This window comes from Notolabrus celidotus, chromosome 19, assembly GCF_009762535.1.
Source record: "Notolabrus celidotus isolate fNotCel1 chromosome 19, fNotCel1.pri, whole genome shotgun sequence".
In the NCBI taxonomy this organism is placed as follows: Eukaryota; Metazoa; Chordata; class Actinopteri; order Labriformes; family Labridae; genus Notolabrus; species Notolabrus celidotus.
In genome coordinates this window covers 17,498,260-17,513,409 of record NC_048290.1, presented here as the reverse complement: position 1 = coordinate 17,513,409, position 15,150 = coordinate 17,498,260, and the positions used below count along the sequence as shown (strand labels likewise).

At 39.7% G+C, this 15,150-nt stretch overlaps 1 protein-coding gene across 1 annotated transcript; it reads right to left on the bottom strand.

Moving 5' to 3' along the window:
* Positions 1-4,017: 4,017 nt before the first annotated feature.
* On the bottom strand, positions 4,018-15,128 carry fpgs (folylpolyglutamate synthase). Its single transcript, XM_034710020.1, has 15 exons — positions 14,959-15,128; positions 12,973-13,101; positions 12,823-12,876; positions 12,618-12,682; positions 11,966-12,080; positions 11,394-11,471; positions 11,254-11,315; positions 9,141-9,243; positions 8,955-9,032; positions 8,730-8,880; positions 7,371-7,454; positions 6,995-7,145; positions 6,836-6,911; positions 5,227-5,293; positions 4,018-5,077 (listed from the first exon to the last, which is right to left on the bottom strand). The coding sequence occupies exons 1-15, from the start codon at positions 15,091-15,093 to the stop codon at positions 4,701-4,703; spliced, it is 1,725 nt and encodes a 574-aa protein (XP_034565911.1). The 5' UTR covers positions 15,094-15,128; the 3' UTR covers positions 4,018-4,700.
* Between the last annotated feature and the right edge of the window lie 22 nt (positions 15,129-15,150).

Below are 15,150 nucleotides of genomic sequence, written 5' to 3'. Positions count from 1 at the left end.
TTCCATAACCTGGAGCAGTTGGTCTCGTAGTTCCTTCTCCAGTGTAGCAGGAGGGCGTGGTAAGGTGTTCAGAATGCATAACACATCCTGAAGGACAGAAGAGTGACAGAAGAGTCAGAAGTAAAATTTATATATCTGCAGCCAAGATTACCAGACGTTCATAACTGATTGATTGATAACTGTTGACACTGTTTCAGCCAAAAAGTGAATGTGCTTGGGGTAGATAAAGAGGTTACCTGAAGTTTGACAGGTATTACTGATCTGAAGTTGATTTATCATCATTGAACTGGCTAGTTTATCTTTAAATAAACAAACAATTGTTTTCCCTTTTTGAACTTCTAAAATCCTATGACGTTAGATTTTCTCTCACACATGGTTTCTGTCATTATAGTTAGTTATTATCATGCTGATTTATGTCTCAGTGTTCATGTTTCTGACTAGTTTACTTTGAATTAGTTATTAATGATATAAAACGAGGGATAAAGCAAGATCAGTTTAGATCTGACTCTTCTTTAGAATGTTGACATTTCTTCAAAATTCTGACATCAAAGACAGAATTCTAGAATGTTGTTTTTAGATTAGATTAGGTTTATTTTGGTCTGCATCAACAACCAACACTTCCCTCCACAACATAGGAGCCATGTAAAAATCACAAATAAACAAAACAATCACTGAGGGATTCATGAAGAAAATATATGTAGACATATACGTACACACACATATCGATATGTACATGCATACTTACACATACACATGCATACATACTCAAGTACATTCATGCGTACATATAAACATGCATACATATCCACATCTATTTTAGCCAATTACATGCTGACCAAAAAAGGTGTAGGCTGAAGCGAAGGCTTATTCTGCCTACCCTTTTTTCATAACTTATACCGTATAGGCAACATTGTGCAAGTAATTGTTATTTTATAACAAAGCAATCTTTAAACGTTTCATTCAGAGACAAGTTACAAACAAAAACAAAATCCCAAAACATTTAAATGTCAACCAGCAGAAATTCAGAAAATCTTATTGAAATTTGATTCAAATTAACAGTTTACTTCATCCATATATTTATTGATCTGTTTATCTTTAAGCATTCCTTTAAACAGACACAGGGAGTTACACATTTTAAATTCCTCATCACAACTGTTCCAAAACTTAACCTCTCTAACAGATACACACCTCTGTTTTATATTTAGGGCCCGAGCACCGATGGTGGCGAAGGCCCTACTGTAACCCTAAGGGTTTCATATTATAGGAGATTGCAGTTTTGGACCCCTGAACGTTAATGAAAGCGCGAGTATTTTTGCACACTCATCGGGCCTGGGGAAAATTGCAAGTTATTATAGGTCTCGCAAAAAAAAATTCTGTAGCGCCCCCTAAAAATAATACCCTACGCATCGAGTTTTTTGAGCTACATGCTTGAAAAATTTTACACATATTCATGGCATCAGGACGCACAAAAAAGCCTCTTGCACCCATATCCCAAACTCAACAGGAAGAGCGCCACCTAGCTTTGAACATGAAAAATGGCGTCAAAATAAGGGTGCATACAAACGCTATTAACTCCAAGAGCTTTTCTCCGATTCAGTCCAAACCAAGGGCAACCTATAGGAGACACCTTGACGAGAAAAAATTATCAGAACAAATTTTGATCAGACAAAAAATGTGGGCGTGGCAGGCGTTTAGGCGGGGCATCAAACGCACATACAGCTTTGAATGTGAAGAATGACGCCCAAATAAGGGTGCATACTTTTAAGATCTCCTCCTAGAGTTTTTCTCCGATTCAGTCCAAACAAGGCACATTCTATAGCAGACATATTGACGATTAAATTATTGTTAAAGAAATTCTGTTCAGACTAAAATTGTGGGCGTGGCACTCAAGTTTGGAGCTTTTCTTGGCAATCTGCCAAAAACTTGGAACATTTGCACCACCTAAGCCAGCATATACTCTCAGATCTTGCTTTAGCATCATGTGGTGGCAAATATCAGGCAGTGGTTTACATGTGGCGGCTCGCATAGTAGGCAGCAGCTTGTGTGCGAGGGCCCGTTCATCGCCGCTTGCGGCTTTATTTGTCCTTGTCTTTGTTTAAAAAAAAAACAACCTGTCCCTCTTGTCATACCTGCTTTCTCTGATTATTTGAAGTAAATAATGTTTTGCTTTGTACATCTTGTCCTTGATCTTAAAGACAGAATTGTAGAATGTTGTCTTTTATCTTAAAGACAGAATTGTAGAATGTTGTCTTTGATATTAAAGGTAGTATTATGAGAAAAAAGGTTAGGACTTAAAATTAATCCGTGGCCCACACCCTCTTCCATATTAATGCCATGATTGCAAAGCCGACATATCTTCTTCTGTCAGTTAATTAAGAAGACATCAGTGTGCCACACGGCTGCACCCAGTGACATGGTCCTCCACTCAGGCGGAAGATGGAGGTTACCACCCTGAAATCTATGGTTGGCTGTTTGCCAATCTGTGCCAGAGGGGGTACTCAGACTTAATCAACTATTTGGGCCGTGCTTCAGCAGGCTGCTCGAAGCGTCTTAGCATTTCACTCTGGAACATTTTCTTTAGTTTGTACTTTAAACAGTGACTTTTGACAAACATCTTCTTTTTGAGTTCAGCAGATTTAAATGTTTCCACTCGGTTGGGTTACCTTTTAAAGTTAAACACTTTTTACAAGAATAAAACATTTTTTACATTCTCATCTCATTTATTTAATTCAACATTCATCAACAGAACCCTCATTTTCTTCTGCTTTGAAGACATTTTCCAACAACTTTTGAATATACTGAGCTTGATTTTAGATTCATCTTTAAGAGTCACACCATTGGTATGAACCATTGGTGGCTTTGAAATAAGAAAAACACAAACTTTTCTTCCAGCAGTTAGGGAAGGAAAAAATTGGAACAAGACAACATGAAATAAATCACATTTTTACTCAGGTACAACTTGTTTAGATCTTTCTGCTCCTTCTTCAAATTAAAGACAAAAAAAATAATAATAAAGGTAAAAGACGTCTCTTGCCTTCTCTGTGAAGCCTTCAGGGTAACGATCCATGGTGAGATTAACTGCTGTCAAAGCTGCTCTACTTTTATATCAGGTTGTTTCCACCTGTACCTTTGACTCCACCCCTTTGCAGTGTGCTCAATGCTCTCAGATATGTTTGTAGATGCAGTTTACTTAGAAGAACTTAACTTGAGGGATGACTCTGGGTCATACACACAAGGCACTGATAACTTCAACATTCAAACAAGTTACTTTAAAGCAGCTTTGACTCTTTTTCTATATACATACATTTTGTGTTTGCAGTTTTACACAGTGACCACATAATACTCGTCAGTTACCCTGTGAAAGATAGACATTTGGCATGCAAGTCAAAAAGAAAGGGTCTTTAAGCTTGGGTTGGTAGTCACAGAAAAAACATGCATGGATTTCAATGTATCATTTCCTCAGGACTCCGTCTGCAATGTCTAAAGGAAGCAGAGTTGAAACCAGTTTGGTCTCAGTGTATAAGGAAGAGATTACTCATTCCCATCCGTTTTGAATTTAAACATTTCATTTAACATTTTTAATTTACTTAAATGTTTCAAATTAAATTTCTTTTAAAAAAAAAAAAAATGTTTTTTATATTTTTAAAACTTCATGAACTATTCAAAAACATTTTTTTTAAAGTTTTCAATTTGATCAACCTTTTCTAAATATTTTCGCAATACCTTAAAAATGAAAAAAACAAACATTTTCTAAATTAATAAAAATACTTTTCATAATTTCATGAAATTTTGACGTAATTTCTTTAATTTTTAACATTTCTTAAAAAATTCTCAAAATGTTCAAATATTTCATTTCTTTGAATATTTCTTACATTTGATCATTTTCAGAATATTGAATTAAATATTTGCAGAATTTCTAACAATATTCTAAAATGTTGGTAATTATCTTATATTACACAAACCTTAATTTCTGAAAAAGAAGAGGAAAGGAAATATATAGAAACAAACAACTGTTGATTCAATTCCAACATCCACATTTTTTATTCACTTTTCCAGATATGGATATTCATTTTTTCCCACAATCACACATCATACATCATACATCCTGTCAGACAGTGACGACGTGAATTTAAATAAACCATTTAATGATTATTTTCATTTCAGCGTAAACGAGGTCACACAGACAATGATGACACGTAGATGAACTCGTCTGATGCTAACATTAGTGTCATATTATATACACACTTACAAAGAAAAGCTGAGTTGAGTAGGCCTTTTGTGTGAAGCACTTTTTTGGCAACATAAAAAGAAACCGTGCCAAATGTCTTTCAATAAAAAAAAAACAGACTGACTGTGACACTCAGGTGTTCCACATAGGTAAGAAGCTTGTGTAGCACGGTCTCCTCTTAATCTGCAGTATGTCAGGTATGAATAGATATCTTTCTGGTTCGGTCAGGTGGCCTCTGACACAGTTCCAGTGTGGCCGTCTGCAGCTTGTAGCTTCTGTGGTTCATGTAAACGTATTTGGCTTCAAGTTTAAGACTTTGACTCGAGCTCACCAGATGTGTGCGGTCGTCTGTAAGGCTCTCGGTGAAGGTAGGACCATTTTCAAGCACCCTGAAGCTGCCTTGGTCCAAACTGGCTGGCTGCTGGAGGCGGCCTCTGTGGGAAAGCTTGGTGCAGCGAGTCATATGACCCTTTCACTTCGAGGAGGCTGGATCGAGGTGTTTAAGTGCTCCCCCTACCAGGTGGAGGCTTCCGGTGATGAGGACATGGATCTCTGCTGCATCACAGAGCGGAGCAGCTTTGGCTTTGATGCTTGGTTTAACCGGCAGGACAGTCTTTGCAGGGTCAGTCAGCACTGAGTCCCTGCCCTGGGTGATCCACTGGAGGGCGCTGAGGATGCAGGGGAAGACCAAGGTGTCAGCTTTCCTTTCAGGGACCAGGGACAGACTGTCCTCAATGAGCAGTGGAGCTCCTCTGTTATTTCCCGCTCTGTTATGGAGACGCCAGCTTCTCTCGTTGTCCAAGCAGCGAGTCAGCATGTTCTCCACAGAGACGTTAAAGTTCTGCTGATCTGAAAGAAACCGGAATAACAAAGGACTTATAACAAGGACCACATCTCTCTTCAGCCTAGGAGCTAGATTCAACTCATTGAATAGTTACAACCACGTTATTAAAATCATAATTAATAGTCGACAGAAACAACAGGTTCAAACTTCTCACCTGCGTTACAAGAAGTGATGGCTTCAGTGATATTCGGGCAAAACACGGCAAAGTCAAACTGACACGGCTGAAAAGAGACAAATAAAAAAGGTTTAAATGTCTGCTCAGAAGTACAGTATAGAAGTCTGAGGTATTCTACAAAACCAATCCTTAAAATCTCCAGCTCCAATAAGCATGACAAAAATACAATAAACTCTGTAATAAAAGACGCAGTTTGTTTTTTGGGGGTCTAGCAGATGGAAGACAGTTTCAACTCTGTTCCTGCATGTATACTTTTATTAAATTCAGCAATTTGCAGTTTCCATGCAGATGTGTAGCTCTTAATACAGTGGCCATGATAGTACATTGCATTTCCAGACCACAACTCACAATTCACTTAATGCTTGAAAAGCTTAAATTAACAGGAAAATATTTAATAAAAACCAAAAATAATGTATTTTGTTATTTCTTTTATGCAATTTGTAAAAAAAAATCTGCATTTTATTTAATAAGTTTAATTTAATGTTTCTGTGCTTCATGACATATTTTTGCATTTTCAAAAATGTTTTTGATCAGTAAATATTTTGCATTTTGTAACCTTTTCCTGCATTGCATTATATATTTTTTTAGTTAAATAAAAATGTTTTTGCAATACAAAATAACTTGTTTTCAAAATTGTTTTGCATTTCCTAATTTTTTTTAAATCTTTTGTGAATTGTTTTTTAAATTGATGAACTATTAAGTTTTTCTGATATTTTATTTTTTATACATTTTTTTTGTGTTTCACAAATATTCTTTCATTAGATAAAATGTTTCTTTACTTCATGAAATGTTTTTACATTTTTAAAAAATGTTTTTGATCAGTGAGTATTTTGCATTTTGTTACATTTTTCTGCACTTCATTACATTTTTTTTAGTTACATAAAAAGGTTTTTGCAATACAAAAAAACTTGTTTTTAAAATTGTTTTGCATTTCCTCAAATATTTTAATCTTTTGAATTGTTTTTTTAAATTCATGAAATGTTAAATTTTTGTGTTTTATAAATTTTTTCTGTGGTTCACAAAATACTTGTGGGTGAAATAAATTGTTTCTTTGTTTTATGGAATATTTTTGCATTTAAAATTTTTTTTTTCAGTTTCATTAAATGTTTCTGTGTTTTGAGAAATGTGTTTGTGTTTCTGAATTTTTCATTTGTTTGATTAAACATGAAGTTAAATGTTTCTTGCGTTTCATTTTGTTGATGCAGTTGAACTTTAGGGCCAACATACTTTCTAGTGCTGTCATCACCACCCAGCCAATAACAGTATGGTAGATGAGCTCCCCTAAGGTAGTGTTAGTTCAAAGGGACTCACACTGTCCCCCTCTGCTGGTCACTTGTTGTCATAAATGGAGTCTTTTTAATCAAACCAGCCTCCACAAGCTTTATTTACAGAATAATAAACCACTGTTGTCTTTAAAAGCACGACTAATGATATGCACCCAGCATGCTTTACACTGGAGCCGTCTTCTGGGTGAAGTACGAAATGCAATGAAATACCTCTAAGTGAATGTATACACTGAATTTTATGGCAGTTTAAAGTCACGTTGTTATCTCTCCCTGTGTGGATTCTGAAGACTGTTTGAACTCACCACCAGGAGTTTGAGCATGGCTGCTGAGTCTCTCTCCCCTGTGGCGTTGAAGAGTAAAACTCTGGCCACAGGTCCGCTGAAACAAAAGCACGTCCAGGTTTAACATCACGTCTGCTTCACTTGTGCACATTATTACAGTTGTTAAAGAGTAACGTTCACCTTGCACTCCTCTCATGCTGAGCTGCGATCTCTCTGAACCAGTGGAGGCAGGCCTGCATACTGCGCATGGTGTGAGCTCCATCCAGGAAGTACGTAACCTCTCCGTGCTTTAGGGTCTGGTTTCTACCGGGCCATTCAGTGTCTGCCAGACCTAAGACAAATTAAAAACAAACATTGAAGACATTTCTGCAGAATTGAAATGTTAGCTTTGTTTCTTCTCGTCTGATGGAAAGTGTTTCTGTTTGCTTTCACAGCTTCAGTGTTTGCAGAACATCTTACTCACTCCTGGATCCACCCAATGCTTTATTCTTACGTCAGTGTGGAGTGATCTTTGCTCTTATTTCTTTCTTATCAACATCGATTAAATGTTCCTCACCTTTCACCATGATGGGGCTGGGTTTGAAGGGAGTCACCTGGAGTACACCTGTGTTCTCCACGGGGGCGGCAGGAAAGCTTTTGTCTGTAGAGAGAGGGCAGCACGGTTTAAAGTTCAGATCAGGATGAAATCAGACAATTTGGCACGTACCAAGCAGATCATATCACCCTGATCGGTCATATCACCTGTCGTAAACTGAGCACAACTTGAAGCAGAAAGAAAACCAACAGAGTGTTCTGGGTTTGCCTAACTGTGTACACTTAAGGAACAGGTAATCAAACTCCAGCCATGGATTTAAGTTTATTGCATAAACACACAGTTCAAAGAATGAAAACATACCAAACACAGGACAGTACTAGTTATACACAAGAGCTAAAATATAGGAGGTAAGGTCATGAATACTGGTCTCAAATTGAAAGTACGGTGGCTGGGAAGTACAATGTAAACTTACAAAGGATGTGAAACACTTTGACAAAGTTGGAGACAATTTCACATTTTGGAAAACATTTTTACAAAATCAGAAACACATTTACAAATGGCAGATTCTGACAGAAAAGGAATGTACCAATGATTTTCAAAATAAAAGACGTCTGTAATATGAAAATGTGCAACAGCCAGGGAATGAATGTATATTTGACATTTATAACCCTGTTTCCACTTTAATATTTGGATTCAGACTGATTAGAGAGCATCTCAAAATGTGTTACTACCACTCACAGCTACATCTGATTTGGAATTTCAAAATAAAAACCATTGGAAATATAGCATGTACACTACCAGTCAAAAGTGTGGACACACCTTCTTATTCAATGTTTTTTATTTATTTTAATTATTTTCCACATTGTAGATTAATACTGAAGACATCAAAATGTAATCTGGATTACAACAGTAGTCAAATAGGGCTATCCATTGTGTGTTTCAGTCTTTAACGGAGAGAAGTGAAAAACAAAAACCCGATCATTTCACGAGGCGCTAGCTGCGTTGGATTCTACCAATTTGATATGACATCTAAAAACAAAACATGGAACAGAAAACGGAGCATTTACTAAAGCATCTATGGAAACGCAACAAACTCAGAGAAGGTGTTCAAACTCAGCGCTACACCGCCTCCTTGATCCACGCTGTCCTGACGCTACATTTCAGACGCCGACGCCAAGCTTTGACAACATACAAGCTGATTTAAAAGATGAAGCGACTGCTATTAGTTTTAGGACTGAAATTTTGAGCGGTGACATTCTTGTAACCCGTTTGTTTCACCCGGTCCTGCTGTGATTCTAACAGACTGCTGATCTGAAAAACAAAGAGAGCTGTTCCAACAAGCCCACAACCTTTACAAACATCGGTCAACTCCCGTCTCACCTGGCTCACATCGTCTCTGCAGCCATGTGTGACTTAGCTGGAGGGCCAGGGAGGCGTTGGAGCGCTGGTGCTGCCCGGCCAGACCCAGATGTAGAGGTTCAGGGAGGTCTGCCTGATAGCCCTCCAGATCTGGACTCACCCAGAGAGGACACTATGACGACAGGTTACAGTTCAGTACGTGATACTGAGTGGGAGAGTGACTGAAAACACAACACTGGGTCTTACTTTCATCTCTTTGGCCCGGTCTCTGAGCACAGCCATCGCGTCTTCTGGCTGTCTGACGGTGAAGGCAGGAACCCCCGGCTGAAAACACACGAGAGAGTTAGTTCCAGTTTCACGGAGGGGTTCAGAAACATGCCAACATTTAGTCTTCTCCCTTGCATTCATCACTAATGTGTCTGTGCAACACACCTTGAAGATTCCTCCTTTCTGCCAGGCGATCTTCTCTATGGTGTCTCCAAGGATCTGAGTGTGGTCGATACCCAGAGAGGAGATCCCACAGACCCACGGTCTCCTGTGGACCCAGAACACAAAGGTTAAAGGCATTAGCAGGGGTTAACGATTAAAGACTTCCAGACGAGGCTCGCTTTCAGTGCACGTCACTGTTTAACCGTCCTGTTAGCGACATGAGAAGCTGTCAAAACCAAGAGGAAGAATTATGTCCAATCTTTCCATGTTCATTACATCCCCTAGAGAAGCGCCCATTCAACTGTTTCTGTCTAGTCTCAGTTTCACAGTAAACAGTTCCACAGAGGCTTCTCTCTGGCTTCCTTCTCCTGTTTGTTGAATGGAGGTCTATAAAAGAGGATTAGAGACACTGATGTTTTTTTAGATCTGACCTTCTTCACGGAATGTTCCATTTGTTCTCAGAATTCAAAGGCAGAATTCTGGAATACTGTCTTTGATGTCAGAATTCTGAGAACACCTGCTGTAGCTCTCCATACAAACTGTTTTTCCTGCTACACCTGATTGGTTGATACTACTCAGACTACAGACAGAGACCAGAACCCTTCTCAGACTAAAATTTCAGACCCTGAGATCCAGATTCAACATGTTTCTGAATCAGAATCTGTAATTACAGGTTAGTTGTAGCTGAAAGTAAAAAGCTTTGTCAGGTCTGTCCTCAAGGAGAAGAAAACTACTTTTACAATGTTTGTTTGTTGAATGGAGGTGGGATCCATCATTTCCGATGCGTTCAGGGTAGTCAGGAAATCTAAACGACAGCTAATAGCTTCCTTTATACATCTATTATAAACCTCTTAAAGATCTTCACTTACTGTGACAGATTGGTAAAATGTGGGATTAAAAAGAGTTCATTGATTTGCTTCCAGGGCAAATGAGACACATCTTTACCACAGTGAGTGATGGTGCTCATGGAAAATGTAGTCTTCATCCCAGACAAACACTATGACTTCATCTTGAAGGGACCCGAGTCAACAGAACCTGAAAGCTCCTCACAGGGCCTTTAAGGACTAACAGGAAAAGAGCTGGTCCACTAGTCTGTGGTCTTTAAAGCTCTTCACTGGTGCCCCTGACCCAGGGACAGTAAGGGGGTTTGATCCACATTTAGTCATGGTCATATGAGTCCAGATTGGATTCCTCTCTCTTCTCATGGGTCCCTGTCCGACCTCTCTTTCTGTGTCTTACCCCAGTAGATCTGAGAAGATGTATCAGAGTATTCAGATCACTGAGAATAAATTCCTTCGTATGAAATGCAACATAATTCCCTCACAGTTAATGTAGTCTCTTTCGTGTAGGTCTGTCATTCAAGGACTCGTGGAACCAAAAGACCTTTTTTAGGAGACAAGGCACGCAACGTCTTTGGACTCCTGCCAAAACAACATGCATCACCGCCTGCGTTGATGGGAAAGTGGGACTTTGGACCGAAGCCAAAGACTTCAACAAGGGGATGTTATGTTGGAGGGAGGAGCGTTCACTGACCCCATGGAAAAAACTGTTTGTACAGTTAGCACAACCACAGCATGAAGACAGGATCCTCATCCTGATGGAGACCTGTACTTCAATGGGACGTCTGGTGAGTGTGTGAGCATTAAAGAAACAAACCCCTCACGCAGAGCCAACATGAAACATCAACTCAAGAGTACAAAACAGGGATGTGCCCGCTCAGTTGACCTAATGAACTGTTCATATTTTCATTGCTGTAAGCCTGAAATATGGCTCTTATGTTGTGTTGCACAATATATAGGTACGGCTAAACCACTGAGACAAACAGAACTACACAAACACATTTTACTGTCTTAGGGATCAGATTTCAGAAAAGAGAAGGACACTCATGAGCTGACTTCAAATCAAAGGCAGTGAGTAACTAGAGCACTGATAGAAATGTAGTGGAGTAAAAGTAATAAGTTCCCCCCAAAAAATAATACTCAAGTAAAGTACAGATACTCAAAAAATGTACATTGTTACTGTCCACCACTGATTACAGGGAAGAATAGAGAGGAGGAGATGAAATACACGGCTGATATGACTGATGTAACTAAAAGAAACTCTACGCTCTTCTTACCGTATAATGTTTGTGCAGTCATAAGCTCCTCCAATCCCAACTTCAATCACAGCTAAATCCACCTGGACAAACACCAGAGGTGGTTAGCTTAGCACAAAGTTAGACATTAACTTTTAATAACGGTAACTCCGTGAGCTGACCTTCTCCTGCAGGAACACGTGGAAGGCCAGGATAGTGAGGAACCGGAAGTACGCTGGCATCGTCCCGCCGTGCGCATCCTGAGGACGGGAAGAGGAGTAAAATGATCAGAGCATGATTCTGGTACTCTCATTTATAAAAACATTCTGTCTTTACTCCGAGTTGGATGGAATGCATGTGGTTGACTTTACAAGCCAAGGTTTGTTATTGCACCCGTACGGCAAACAGTTTTACAATCACACCCAACTGCAGCCAAACAGATTCAGATTGTGTCTCCTTTCATGCCTTCAGTGTGGTTTCACCAAACTCAGTTAGTGATGAAGGTTTTTTATGAGAGGCAGCTCCTCCACGTGATGCTCAGAGAGGGAGAACCATCGTCCGGATTATTTCAGGACACAAAGTGAACACTGACGGTTTTTAATCTGCGCAGACACGAGGCTCACGCTCATCCTCACATGACAGATTCATTCAATCACAACCTGTGACACTAATAACACTCCTGAGGCTTCAATCAGAAACAGGAGGAGCACAAGTCATCCAAAATGTCATCATCTTTCCTCTAAACACGACCCACCTTAGTTTCATCCAAACGTCCATAAACCTGCCAGAAATATTTAGTGAAGAGCTCCTTCCCGATCGGCTGTCCGTTGATCCGAATCCTCTCTCTGACTTGGACCAAATGAGGAGAACTGCAACAGAAAGATGGACACAGGAGTTTATACACTTAGAACAAATAATGCTCACCAGGCAGGGTTATAAAGTAATCTATTTGGATTAAAGCTATCATACTGGATCAAATCTTTAAATGGATTGTGCAAAAGAAAGAAGGATTATGAAAGACTTCTGAGCAGGATAGAATCACTTTAGAGAAAACATCCAGGTTGGTTTGAATAACTAGCGCTGAGAAAACTTCTATAAAAAGGAAAGAACAAACCCCTCCAGAAAACAACAATGACAAAAAGAGTTTATTTACAAAGAAAAATAAATATTATTAAAACAAATATTGAGGAACTGCTTGGAGAAAATATCTTTTAAAGGAATGCACACCTAATGAAGTGTTGAGCATGAAGCAATCCTTCTTCTGACCTACAAAGCTCTTAATGATCAGACACCTTTGTATCTTAAAGAGGTCATAGTGCCCTATCATCCCTCTAGAACGCTACGCTCCCAACATGCAGGCCTGCTCATCGTACCTAAAGTCTCTTCTCCACATGTTGCAGTTTTACCTGTAAAATCCAGTACGGAATCCATAACTTCTTAAAATCTGCTCAGTGAACGCACACGTGGAGCCCTGAGAGAGAAACAACAACACTCGTAAAACTGTGACCAGACATCAGCGAGTGATCGCACACTGAGAGTGTGTTTATACGACCTTTAGACTGGCGTCACATAACCACAGAGAAACTCTCAGTATTGCTCCGGTGAACTCACCTTGCCCTTTGTTCCCGTCACGTGAATAATATTGAGATGATCGAGCTCCTCCACCTTTGACACACACATGAAAAACACACGTTAGATAAGACAACACGAATCAATCACATTACACATCAATAACAGTCTTTGTGATCCTTGTTGACTCACTTTGAGACCGGCTCGTTCCAGGAAGCCTCTCATGGCGTGGAGCTGCTGCTGAGGGTGACTCCGCTCTCGCCGTACCTGCTCCAGAGAACTGGCGTTGGTCTGCAGCGTGTTAAGAGTGCAAACAGCATCCTGCAGAAGAATGTCCCAATGTCCTCAATACATTAATGAAGATCTGACATGATCTAAAAACAGACATGACTCTGTAGTGGAAGTCACTGCATTAAAAACAGACAAGACTCTGTAGTGGAAGTCACTGCATTAAAAACAGACATGACTCTGTAATGGAAGTCACTGCATTAAAAACAGACATGACTCTGTAGTGGAAGTCACTGCATTATAAACAGACATGACTCTGTAGTGGAAGTCACTGCATTATAAACAGACATGACTCTGTAGTGGAAGTCACTGCATTAAAAACAGACATGACTCTGTAGTGGAAGTCACTGCATTATAAACAGACATGACTCTGTAGAGGAAGTCACTGCATTAAAAACAGACATGACTCTGTAGTGGAAGTCACTGCATTAAAAACAGACATGACTCTGTAGTGGAAGTCACTGCATTAAAAACAGACATGACTCTGTAGTGGAAGTCACTGCATTAAAAACAGACATGACTCTGTAGTGGGAGTCACTGCATTAAAAACAGACATGACTCTGTAGTGGAAGTCACTGCATTAAAAACAGACATGACTCTGTAGTGGAAGTCACTGCATTAAAAACAGACATGACTCTGTAGTGGAAGTCACTGCATTAAAAACAGACATGACTCTGTAGTGGAAGTCACTGCATTAAAAACAGACATGACTCTGTAGTGGAAGTCACTGCATTAAAAACAGACATGACTCTGTAGTAGAAGTCACTGCATTAAAAACAGACATGACTCTGTAGTGGAAGTCACTGCATTAAAAACAGACATGACTCTGTAGTGGAAGTCACTGCATTAAAAACAGACATGACTCTGTAGTGGAAGTCACTACATTAAAAACAGACATGACTCTGTAGTGGAAATCACTGCATTAAAAACAGACATGACTCTGTAATGGAAGTCACTGCATTAAAAACAGACATGACTCTGTAGTGGAAGTCACTGCATTAAAAACAGACAAGACTCTGTAATGGAAGTCACTGCATTAAAAACAGACATGACTCTGTAGTGGAAATCACTGCATTAAAAACAGACATGACTCTGTAATGGAAGTCACTGCATTAAAAACAGACATGACTCTGTAGTGGAAATCACTGCATTAAAAACAGACATGACTCTGTAATGGAAGTCACTGCATTAAAAACAGACATGACTCTGTAGTGGAAGTCACTGCATTAAAAACAGACATGACTCTGTAGTGGAAGTCACTGCATTAAAAACAGACAAGACTCTGTAATGGAAGTCACTGCATTAAAAACAGACATGATGTAGTGCAAGCCAATGTACTATATAAGCATAATAATGGAAATGTAGTTATATCCGGGGACTTTTCTGCAGCATAAAGATGTTATACCTGAAGATATGACATTTCCTCAATAGTTGCATGTTTATAACAAAGTAGTTTGAGTTTCATAAATCAAAAATAAAACACAAACTTGGAAGCAAAGGTAGTGATGGCCTAAGTTTTGAACATGGTGTAATAGTGTCCCAGGACAAACTCAAACATGGCATCAGAGAGGGGCTCAGACCACGTGTGTGTGCTCTGCTGTCAGTGCGGCTGGAGCAGACAGTACAGTACAGCTTTGTTCACACTGTTAACTCTTCCAACCAGCCACACAGGTAACAGCTGGTTCACCCGAGTCCACATCCAGCCTTTTCAACACTACCAGCTGAAGTCAAAGTGTTCTCCTGTAGTCCTGTCAGCCATGTTTCCACCTTCTCTGCTCTCTGCAGTCCCTCCGAGTTATTACAAACTTGTCAAACTAGCACCAGGTGGCTAGTTAGCTCGGCTAGCTGCTGATTCACAGAAGAGGAAGGAGGAGAGATGTCGGGTCTTACCTGGTACTCCATGCCGGGTATCTGAGGAGCTGTTTTGGTGCTGTAGTACCGCACAGAAAGATCCGCCAAACTGCACACCCAGTTTCCCTTTCGGACCCGCGCCGCAAACCCGGAGCCCCGTGGCCACACCATCATGATGAGGCGCCGAGCTGTCACAGGAAGCTGCTGCCAAATATGGGAAGTGCGTTTCCA

Bases quoted from the DNA above. Each gene is read 5' to 3' on its own strand.
- fpgs (XM_034710020.1), bottom strand. From the start codon at position 15,093: ATGATGGTGTGGCCACGGGGCTCCGGGTTTGCGGCGCGGGTCCGAAAG. The intron at 12,081-12,617 runs GTAAAACTGCAA...TTTCTGTTGCAG, and splicing joins TTCCGTACTGGATTTTACAG to TTCTCCTCATTTGGTCCAAG. The intron at 7,146-7,370 runs GTGAGGAACATT...AATTTGTCTTAG, and splicing joins CAGCCCCATCATGGTGAAAG to GTCTGGCAGACACTGAATGG.